At 32.2% G+C, this 12110-nt stretch overlaps 1 protein-coding gene across 2 annotated transcripts; it reads right to left on the minus strand.

Annotated features, from left to right (window-relative positions):
- Nucleotides 1–5488: 5488 nt before the first annotated feature.
- On the minus strand, nt 5489–11771 carry LOC120073255 (pentatricopeptide repeat-containing protein At1g09900). 2 transcript variants are annotated; one of them, XM_039025989.1, is made up of 2 exons: nt 9012–11771; nt 5489–8915 (listed from the first exon to the last, which is right to left on the minus strand). In XM_039025989.1, exon 1 carries the CDS (start codon nt 11607–11609, stop codon nt 9066–9068), a length of 2544 nt encoding a protein of 847 aa, XP_038881917.1. In that variant the 5' UTR covers nt 11610–11771; the 3' UTR covers nt 5489–8915; nt 9012–9065. The 2 variants fall into 2 exon arrangements, with proteins under 2 accessions (XP_038881917.1, XP_038881915.1); XM_039025987.1 differs by having other exon boundaries at nt 5489–6145; nt 6422–11771.
- Between the last annotated feature and the right edge of the window lie 339 nt (nt 11772–12110).

Below are 12110 nucleotides of genomic sequence, written 5' to 3' on the forward strand. Positions count from 1 at the left end.
AACAAGAGAATTGGGACAGATATGAAAGCAACAAAACAACAATACAAAAGTTGGCAGCCAACTGCTTGAGGACACTTCATTTGGTTAGGACCTACTGTCCTTTGAGATAAAAGGGGAAGACAATCCCAATCTCATGGTGGTTCAAATGGGGTATGTCATGTGAGAATACTTCCAAAATTATTTTGTCTTCTCATTATTAAAACTACACTCGATAAATTATTTGATGAGACTGTCACAATGCGTTAAACGAGCATTTTGTTAGTTCTTTCTTGTATTAATAAATATAACAACATAAACATAGTTCGACAGTTAAAATTAGGGAACAAAACAAAATAACACTAGTCTGACAAAAATTTCAATCTTAATTGAGTGTCCCATTTAGACACTAAAAAAAAAATAAAAAAATCAAAGGAACAGGAAAAGACTAGAAGCGATTTCATTTTTTTTAATGAGTAGTTGATTCTTCATCCACATTTATTGAATTGATAAAAAGAGGGGTTAAATTGTAATTTTGATCCTTATGGTTTGAAGAAAGTTAAAATTTAGTCTCTGACTTGATAAAACTTTCATATATAAATAGTCCTATATTAGAGTCTGTTTATGATAATTTTATCAAATTATAAAGACTACTTATGAGATTTTATCAAAACACGTGGACTAAATTCTAACTTTTAAAATTATAAGAACTAAATTTCAACTTTTCCTAAATCATAGAGATCAAATTTGTAATTTAATAAAAAAAGAGAGATTATCAAAAATAGAAAAATAAAGGAAAAAAAAGAATTTTTGTATATGTGAAAATTTTTCCTAAATTTCAACTTTTCCTATATGTGAAAATTTTCCAAAAATATATATATCTATCTAAATATTCCTATACAATTTTTGTACATTAGTGAAGGGTCTAAATCACATAGACAAAAGAGTACCAAATAACTTATTATTATAAAGACTTTATTTTTAGCCGTAAAATCTTTCTACATCTCTATTAATTTTGTACATTATTGGAAGGTCTAAGTCACACAAAAAAAGAAGGTACAACTAACTTAATTATCATTATAGATTCTATATTTTATAGTCCCAAAAAATGTAGTCCAAATAAGTTATCATTAAAAAACTTTATTTTCAACCACAAGATAATTATATCTCTTAATTAATTTCTACATTAATGGAATATATATAAGAAAAAATAAAAAGAACTTATCATTATAAATCCTATGTTCTAATTTTTATTATTTTTGGAATAATCCCATGTTCTAATTAAGAAAGTCACTCTCATATGTCCATATTAATTAATAGAGTGTTGTGCAAAGTGGCTCATGGGTTGAAAATTATGTATTGATGAGAATTAAAGGTATCACAATGCATTCTTAATTATTGGCTAATCATATATATATATATATATATGTGGGGAAAAAAAGACAGAAAAAAAATTATAAATCCTAGCATTTCCCCTTGTTCTCTCCTACTACAGATTAAGCCCCGTTTGATAATCGTTTGGTTTTGTTTTTTGTTTTTGAAAATTAAGCATATAGACATTACTTATACCTCTAAATTTCTTATTTTGTTATCTACTTTTTACCAATGATTTGGAAATTGAGCCAAATTTTGAAAACTAAAAAAATAGTTTCTAAAAACTTGTTTTTTCTTTGAAATTTGACTAAGAATTCAACCTTTATACTTCAAAATGATGCAAATCATCGTAAGAAATGAGAAGAAAATAGATTTAATTTTCAAACCAAAACAAAAATCAAAATGGTTACTAAATGGGGCTAAACTAAATGCTTATAAAAAGGTAAAGTGAAAAAAAAAAAAAAAAAAAAACCCTAAAATATGACAGTAATTGGAATTATATCTTCAAACTTTTAATTGTAAAAATTGAATCCTCAAACTAATAAAATTATTTAAATTGGAATCTCAAACTTACATAATTATGGAAATTGTAACAATTGTATAAGTTTAAGGGTTCAATTTCTACCACTATTAAAAGTTTGAAGGTCCAATTTTTATAATTAAAAGTTTGAAGATGCAATTATAACTCAATCATACTTTAGAGTTATTTTAACCGTTTGTCTTTATAAAAATAAATGAAGTAATTCAAGTTAACTTTATAAAGTACAATATCTTTTTTTAAGAAAAACAATCAATCCTTGCATAACCTCTTCCATTTTTCTTAAGAAAAAAAAAACATATGAAAACAATACAATTTTATGAAAACGTGACACCATGTGCTGTTGTTTATTTATTATAATTTAACTAACATAAACAAAGCATTTTTCCTACCCATTTTGTAATCGTATATATAATACACGTTCAAAATTGTAACCAAACACCATTTATAAAAATATCAAACCTCGTTAATCACTTGGTTTTTTGTTTTCATTTTTGAAAACTAAATTTATTTCATCCACATTTCTTACAATGATTTGCATATTTCTTGAGTACGGTGGTTGAATTCTTAACCAAATTCCAAAAACAAAAACAACTTTTTGAAAGATATTTTTTTAGTTCTAAAAATTTGGCTTGGTTTTTTAAAACCACGAATGAAAAGTAAATATAGCAAAGGAAGAAATTCGGAGATGAAAGTAATGTTCATAGGTTAAATTTTAAAAAACAAAATGATTACCAAATGAGACATTAATAATCTTTTCGGAGATGATGCATATTATAATACCTATCTTGTTTCTATAATTTTGAATCGAACAAATATCTTCAACAATATGTGAATTGGAATTCAAACATTTGACTCGTTTTTATTTTAAAATATATATTTACTTAGCTAGACTACACTTATATTAGTGGATATTATTTATAGTAGATCAAATAGAAAATTTATTGCTACAAATTCTTTGACACTTTTGTTGTAAACTTATATAAATATTAAATATTATTAGTCCATTCAATTTATTTATGAGTATGATTATGAGGTTCGAAAACTATAAAGGAAAATGATACATATTGACTTATTATTAAGAATCTTTAGTTTATAACCATAAAATCACTCCTTATCCCAACCAATTGATCTATTACTTTGGGGTCTAATCATACAGACAAAATAGTACAAATAACTTTGTCATTACAACTCTTTCTATTTCTAACTGCAAAATTGATTGCTATTTGTATTTGCCTATTTGGTAAATCTAAGGTCTAAATTCTAATGGCAAAAGAGTACACATGACTCTAAAGAAAGTACTTTGAAAAGATCAAAAGCCCTCCACAGGCACACAAGTCCATAACATGAAGTAAAATTTTACTTGTTAAAAATTAGTTGGACTTAATTGAAAGTTGTCACGTGACAATTTATTTTTTTAAAAAAACATTTAAAAACAGATTTATTATTATTATTATTATTATTATTATTATTATTATTATTATTTTTTATGTGTACAGGTGCAGGAGGACATGGACTTAAGTGCAGGGGGACATAGACTTAAATACAACTAAGTGTTACTCTTTTAATTTTATAATCATTTCAGATATACTCTCAAACTTGTGTAAAATAATTTTGACTATATATGACAAATCCATCTCGTGCATGCGGATGGATTCTAACTTCATTAATGGGAACCAAACTCTCATTAATGGGAGCCAAACTCTCCTCAACTAAAGATGACTTTGATGCAACTTTCTCAACAATAACCATTTTTTTTTTTTTTTTGCGAATTGTTTTCACATTAATAGTATGTCTTCCACAATGAAAGAACTATTTTTCTAAATAGGGAATTGTCCATTTCAATAACAATGGTTCACATCGACGAACATACACGTTTCAATATAAAAGGAAGAAATTTAATAAGGGTAATTGTAATGTAAAGTTAGAAGGTCAATATTCATAAAAAAATGAATGAAGCCATTTATGGAAGGATTGGTTGGAATAGTGAATTAGCTGGAAGTGAAAAGATGTTAAAAGTGGCAGGTGAGACCAAGGGTGCTTGATACCTTGATAGCAGACATTGCGTGCTTTTATACATTCATTTGCCTAAAAAAACCCTCTCTTTACAAACTTTACAACAAATCATAATCATTCTTCACAAGCATCTCTTTGAATCTATGCATTATTGGTGATATATCACTACAAAATAATATCAATTGTATGAAATAAATTTGTTCACGCTTTCGTGTTTTCAATCACAAAAATCTCTTTTTAAACTATTTCTTCGATATCTATATATCTATCGTTCACTATTCTATAACATATTATAACTAGTGACAAATACAAATTTTTTGTTCAAGATTTTACTTAAAATTCGATTAAAAAAATAATAATTTGTCTCTGCGAGTCATATTCAAAAATCCCTACATAACAATTTCATGGATCTGCTAGAGGTTTACTTTTGTAAATTATCTACTTAAACTACTACTACTTTTCTTCAATGGAGAATTCAAGTTCTTCAAAGGTATCACACTGAGGGGGCTAGAGTACTGAAACACTACTCAAATTTGTTAATTTCATGTTCAACCACTAATAATATATATATATATTAAAAAAAAAAAAAAAAATGCAGGGATCTTGAGTCCAACCGAGCCTTCGCTAAATCCGCCCTTTTTCTTTCTTTTTTTCCCTAGTCACAAAATGACCTCTAACGACTTGTCCAACCCTAAATCGATTTTTACCCTTAAACGGAGGAGGAGAAGAAGAAGAAAGAATATACTACAAATGCTTTCCCATACTAACAAGACACCTCATAAAATTAATTTATTTTTTTGTTTCAAATTTACACATTATCATCATTTTAACATTTATTGATTGCAAGTACCCAAAAAAAAAAAAAAAAAAAAAAAAAATCAGAGACAAAATTTGAAAAATAGGCAGCCTAAGTTGTCATTGTCAATAAAGATTCTCTATATTTAGAAAATGGAGGAAAGTTTTTTAACATTATTTCTAAAAAGCATCTAGATATTATTATACAAGTGCCATATGGATTTTAGAAAAGGCCTGAACTTTGGATTTTGTGGCTCTCATTTTCACAGCCTGAGAAAAGGTTTTGCTGTTGAAAAAGTTGATGTTGTGACATAGATATATGAGTGTGTGGCTGTGTGTTGCAAACAAGAAAAGAGAAAGCACATGGTTAATAAAACATTGAGATATTGTAATAAACTAAGCATACCTTTAATCCAACTAGCAACCAAACAGGGTTTTGATCTCTGTGATGGGTCTAGAAATGCAGTGTGAATAGGGAACAATGTGTTAATAAAATACTTACTAAATTCAAATGGTAATCATGTAGCCAAAGATAACGATATCTTTATGGGCTGTTTGAATGGCCCTCATTCAACTCAATTTTTAATTTGAAGGGTACAAATAGAATCAATTGCTTTGAACAAAATCTTTCTTCTTTTTTCCATAGTCAGCTTTTGGGGTGTAAAAATGGCCAAGTTTTCAGTCTCTTACCAAGAGCATGTGGGAGAAATATAAGATGACATAAGCCAAATCAAGCATATAACATTGAAACATGTCTTGCTTTTTATATGAATAAAACCAGAAAAGGAATTAAAAAAAGAGGAAAAAGGAGGGGAATGTTTATATATACACACACAGAGGTTAAAAAAAATTGTACATTCAAGCTCCCTGATTGGTTAGGAATTACTAGGACTGAGGAGAATGATTTGATTTGACTTTGATTGGAGAAAAAAAAAAAAAAAAGAAGGAAAAAAACAACCCTTAATTGAATTTGGATTTGACTTTTATTTTTGACAGTTGGACTTGACTTGATTTGTATATATTTCTTTTTGACATTGGATTTGACTTTGATTTTGATACCTTGAATGCCAGGAACTTGTCCTTCCAGTCCAGTTGTTGCAGCACTTGAATTACTCATAATACAAGAAAATTAGAAGGGGGAAGAAATAATACATTAAAAAGGAGCCCCTTGAGGAAAAAACAATTAAGACTTCTGGCCTACCCATTTGGCAAACATTTGTCATAAGTCTCAGCCTTTTCAAAAAGGAATCAAACATGTAACAGAAATAACCAAACACAGTCAATAAAGACATTTTCAGATGTGCCTTAACTAATAGACATTCCAAACCTAGTAATTATAGACTATCTATCATTCATTATTCATAAACTTACAATTTCTCCTCCACAAGAGGAACATGGACTTTGGAACCTCTGCCAAAGAAATCACTCCAGACTTCAACCTATCCTCTGCAATATTGATACGACATTCAAGAAAATCAATAAAAGAAAATTCTGTTGATCTCAATTCAGTTTAAAGACAACTGTGTTAATTTTATATTCAAAGGCATCCAAACCAAAGGAAGTGAAAGGATACATTCATTTCATGAGAATGAGAATCTGCCCCAAAAAAAAAAAATTGCAATACACTCGGAAGAAGTTTCAGGATTGTAAAGAGTTGGCTTGTATGATTGCAAAGGGTGTTTCAGATACATTGTATAGTATAAGCAATAATGACATCCATACCGTTGCCTTTGATGATTCATGCTGCTCCATATGCTTTTTGGAGTATGAAATTTGTCTTGTTTGTTGGAGAATGGAATCACCAGGAAAGCAGGGCACTATTTTCTGTTATACTTGATATAAAGAAAAATAAGCCTACTTACAGTATCATATGCCTTTCAAGAGTAGACTCTCAGCACAATGAAAATAAATAAACAAATAACAATCTTTTCTTTAGAAAATGATGATGAGGTGATGTAGTCTAAGATCAAACTGTAATCGACTTCTATGAAGACCAATCAAAAGGTATACAAGTACAAAGCTAAATTCCACAACACAAATCAGGACAAGTAATTAGTGCTACAGTTTGTGCTCTTCTTCCTAAGAGCAACTCTCTCTCTTTTCCTTTCTTCTTTCTCTTTTCAAATGAAAAGGAGATGCTTTTTATTGGTATGTTGAAAGGCTAAATGCAAAAACTACAGTTCCTCATTAGGAGTTCTAAAAAAAATGCTCCCATAGAAATTAATTACTAGGAATAATATTGTAACATTGAGAAGAGTAAATTATCAAATCATATGCATTTGGTTTAGGACATAACCTCCCATGTTCTTCCCTGTCAATGTAAATTTTGATAGTTTCTCTTCAAGCAAAGAATCCAAGACATTACTTTAATCGCATTAACTCAAATGATCTTAGCCTTTCCTTAAAGTTATGTCCACTCAATAGATGCCTGATATGATCCTTGGGTGAACAGAAAATGAAACATCAGGAAAGAGTCATATGCTCACATTTCTTTTGTAGTCTCACAACCATATTAAGCCTCCATGGCATACCGACCAGCAAAATGAAAATTCACCTTATAGAATTAGAAACTAAAACTTAATTGCTGAAGAAGAAACTGACCAGACTGGATGTACTAAAAAATTCATGTTCAATTACCATGTACACATGAACCTGATAGAGAGAATTTTGTGACTATGATAATGAATTTTGTTTGCACAGAGGTATAACACTGACATGGGAGACAAGGGCAGAAGGGGTAACAACTAATAACTAATATTTCTATATGCTCTTATGAACTAAAATCATTTTGAATTTCTCATCTGCAAAAGAAACTATTAGTGGATCTTCCTGTTTCAAGCAAGATGCCCATGATGCATGAACTCTAGCATTTTTTGTTATAATCCAGTTTAGCGAAAACTAAAGGGCTTATGCCATTAAATTTGGAATTAGAGGGAGAGACAGAAAGTATCTTCAAAGTTATATTCGATCACTTCTTTACAATTTTGTCCTCCAGCTCCACACCTTTAAATATTTGTGAGGCACCCGGCTGCCCTGCTATGAACCAAAATTGCGGCCCCAGTGGTCATACTGTCTGATTACATTAGAAAGGCAAAGCTCCTTACCCATAACCAATGATCCCATAGCCCCCAAACAACATTAGGGATTTTTCACATGCGTATTATAGTACCCAACCAAGCATTTAGAGCTAGAAACACGTCATTGAAAAAGAAGTCCCACAGCAGTTAATGTTTAATCTATATAAACCCTTACTTATAGCAGTCAATGTCGCAACAGCAAGCAGTTAAGGTTTAATCTATATTAATGATTTTTTTTTCCCTTTTTAGATTTGAATTGCCAAAAGCAATTGTATCAAAAGACAAAATTGATCCTATTGGACCAACCACTTCATTGAGGGGAGGGGAGATGTGGGCAGTGGGTCACAGGGACCCAGAAAAGGGCCAACAAAAATGGAACAGCAAAAGATCTTCTTTCCAGCCTGTAGCAGAAGCAACAAAGGAGAAACAGCACGAGATTCAAACTGCAAAATTTGTGGCAAAGTTTATCATAAAACAAAAGAAATAAATAATTTTACCCTGAGTACGTTCCGAGCCAAACCCTATCATGAGCAGCTTATAACAAGGAAATATCAGGACTGAGTATAGCCCGTATTATATATCATCCTACCAACTTTATGTAAGTGGATGTTGTACATGCAATTCTCATCTACATAGACATCTATTCTATTTTAGGACATAGAGACCTTGAGGAGGGATGGAAACTTATGTCATTGGCTTGTGTATCTTAAATTTTGGAAAAGAACAGAATCCCACCCTTTGAGTTCCTAAAACTCGACCCCAGTGGCATAAGGAAAAAGAAATATAAGGCATGACAGCTATTAACCTGACTTGAGATTGAAATCCTTAAAGCAGCTGGTATCTTCTTTCCGTTCTTTGTTTCTTCATTTGCCATCTAATCATACATGGATTAGGATAAACTGAATCGGATCAACTCTTAATAAATTCCATAGGACTACTGCCTAGCTCTGAAGTAATTAGAGCCCGGTAAAATCCCATAGGATATTAATGTTCCAGGGAATAACTAGATTTGCATAACTAAAGAATATGTGTGTGTGCAACTAGTCTCTGGGGCCAACCACGGTGATTATAACAGCTGGGATCATCAATCAAGATTACAAGAGAAATACATGATGCATCCAACAATTCTGAATATTCAACTGTGACAACACAATGCAAAACAGAATATCAGAAAGAACCCACAACGAAGCAAATGATAAGAATCTGAAACCTGGAAGCAGATTTATGCAACTCACAGCATAGAAAGATTGTGTTCATATGAAGTCAACCATGATAATTTGTTAGAAATATTAGTCCTGCAAGTGTTTTTGTTCTTGAGCCGAGACACAACCACGCTCAACAAACCGAAATACAAGCCTATCGGCCTCCTCCAATTTTCCTTCTATCATAAGCCTCTTGCTGACCTTCTCACATAACTTTAAATCAGGAATTAGATTTCTATTGAACATTCGGCAAGCAACTTTATATGCTGACATAGGAATTCCAACACGTAAATAACTCTCCATAAGTACATGACAAGTTTTAGCATCAGTTCTTGAAGCCGTCCTCAAAACCTCACCCAAAAGGCTACTGGCCTCCTCAAGGTATCCAAATTTACATAGTTTCTCAATAACTAAATTATATGCTGTTTGAAATCTGCTTTTCAAAAGCATCTTCTTCAATATTTTCAACAAATCTTCTACCCTACCCTTTCGACAATACTGGTGGATGACAGACCTGAATGTAACTGGAGAAGGAACCAACCCTTGCCTAAGCATCTTCATTGTAAGTTCAGTGGCTTCTTCCATACGGCCAGTCTTGCCCAGTGCATCAATTACTGTTGTGTATGTCACGGAATCAGGGTGCTTGTTACAAAGGTACATGTCATCGAACAATGACAGTGCAGCTTCCAAATCATCTTTCTGACAAAATCCATGAATGACAGTGGTGAAATTGACTACATTAACAGCACAACCCTTGTTCATGCACTCCTTCAGTAACTGATTAGCTTCGTATGGTTTCCCATCCCGGCAAAGAGATTGTATCAATAAGTTAATTTCAACTGGATTAGGAAAGAAACCTTTTCCAATCATCTCCCTCACTACATCACAAGCTTCGTTCAGTTTCCCTTCCCGGCGTAACCCATGAACTACAACACTATAAGTAATGGCATTAGGTGTCCACCACTCTTCCTCACTCATATTCATCATATTTCTAGCTTCTAATGATTTTCCATTGCGGCAAAGACCATTTAGCAATGTTGTATACGTTACAGCATTAGGTTTGCAGTGATGCTTATACATCTGTTGCATCATCTTTTTTGCTTGATCAAGTTTCCCTATACGACAAAACCCATCAAGGACAGAGGTGTATGTTACAACATCTGGATCACAGCCCTTGGAGAACATCTCACCAACAAGCTCTTTTGCCTTCTTAATCTTTCCTTCCTTGCAGTATGCATGAACTATTGCACTATACTCAACCTTGTCAACCTTAAATCGCAATTCTTCTGCTTCTCTAAGAATCTCTAGAGCCTCATCTCCGTGGCCATACTTTGAAAGCATCTGGATTAGAGAATTGTAAGTAACATGATCTGGTAATAAGTTACTGTCCATCTGCATTTTCTTCATCAATTCCCTAATTTCATTCACCCTCTTGTCTCTACAGAGGAATCCCATGACAGTATAATAACTAACTTTATCTGGGAAACATCCCTTAGATGGCATTTGATCAATCAGTTCCATGGCTTGGCCAACCTGATGCACATTACAATAGCCCTTGATCAAACAGTTATAAGTCACAACATTGGGGGCAATGCCAATAAGTACCATACGTTCTGCAAACTTCAATGCCTTTTTTAACTCATTTCCCACGACCAAAATATGGATTGCAGTGTTACAAATTGACAAATTAGGTTCAACACCTGCCCTCTGCATCAAGGTCAAGACCTTCATTGCATCCCTTAATCTTCCTGCCCGACTATATGACACCATTACAAAGCCAAAAGCTTCAGGCCAAAGCTGAATTCCTCTACGTGTCATAAGTCGGAGAACCCGTTTAGCACCTTGACATAATTTGGTCTTACTTAGTATCTCAAGCATAACTAAGTACACAGATGAATCGTGTCTATACCGCCACAATCTATCTGCCCAATAGAAGAACTGCAAAGCAATTCGTTCGTCTTCCTGAGAGAGCAAAACAGCACAAACCTGCTGCGGGTTTAGGCTTCTTACTAAATACCTCAATTCGCCTTCAAACTTCCGACTCCAAGAGGAACTTAGCTTTATCAATTTACAAGTATCTCTCACTAAGGGATATCTAAATATATCTTCACCAATTTCAACTCTTTTGAAATCATTTCCTTGTCCGTGATTTCTAATAGACAAATTAAACCCCAAAAGATCCGCGGCATCACCAAGATCCCCATCTTCCTCTTCCTCGTCATTAGACTCTTCGGCCACTATATCATCACCGAACTTTAAGTGCCGATCCTTTTCATGTTCCTCATTAGGATTTCCAAAGAAACTCGAATCTCCGGAATCCTCCAAATCAGTTTTCTGAAATTCGTCATTTGCAGCATCAAACCTATTATTTCTCCCATAAGTATCAGTGCAGTAAGTTCTTAAACTACGACCGAAACTCGAATCTCTCCGAGAAGAAGACGAGAAAAATGCGCAGTGTTCACTACATGCTAAAAGGTGTAAACAAAAATGGCCTAAGCATTTATAGATAACTCCATTCAGAACAAAAGCAGAATTAGCACTACCTTTCTGAAACTTATTTAGATAATTCAGTTCATGGAATCTGATTTGCTTTCTTCCAATTCTATAGTAGTAATTGAAAATGAATAACATATCATTATAATGCAGGAAAAACAGAGAGGAAATTGACGAACTAGCGACTACCAAATTCCTCCAACAGCCGCTCTTTTCCGCCACTTCGAAGATGAAATAATAACCAGTATTTGGCCGCTCCGTCGATTCTTCAACTTCGCGGCGAAACAGGGCATCGCAAGGATGAGCAAGTTAATATTAATTTGGGATATAAAATCAAAATTATTATTATTATAATTATTATTTTGAAGAAATTAGATTACAATTTTTTATTTTATTTTTTACCATTTTTTATTTTTAGTTCCAAAACAGCAGATGGAGAGGATGAATTCGAATTTTTTTTAACATTTGTTATTTGCCCTAGGATTTCATTTGTTGAAATAAAATATTACTATTCTTTTAAAGAAAAATATTATTATTTACTGAATTTAAAAATCAATCCTTATTTTTATAATAATAAAAAAAAACAATCCAACGTTGTGAACATGAACACAGGGGTGTTAAAAAAATCCGATAACCTAG

This window comes from Benincasa hispida, chromosome 3 (assembly GCF_009727055.1).
Source record: "Benincasa hispida cultivar B227 chromosome 3, ASM972705v1, whole genome shotgun sequence".
Lineage (NCBI taxonomy): Eukaryota > Viridiplantae > Streptophyta > Magnoliopsida > Cucurbitales > Cucurbitaceae > Benincasa > Benincasa hispida.

Excerpts from the sequence above, each read along its gene's own strand:
- LOC120073255 (XM_039025989.1), bottom strand. The coding sequence starts at position 11,609 with ATGTTATTCATTTTCAATTACTACTATAGAATTGGAAGAAAGCAAATC.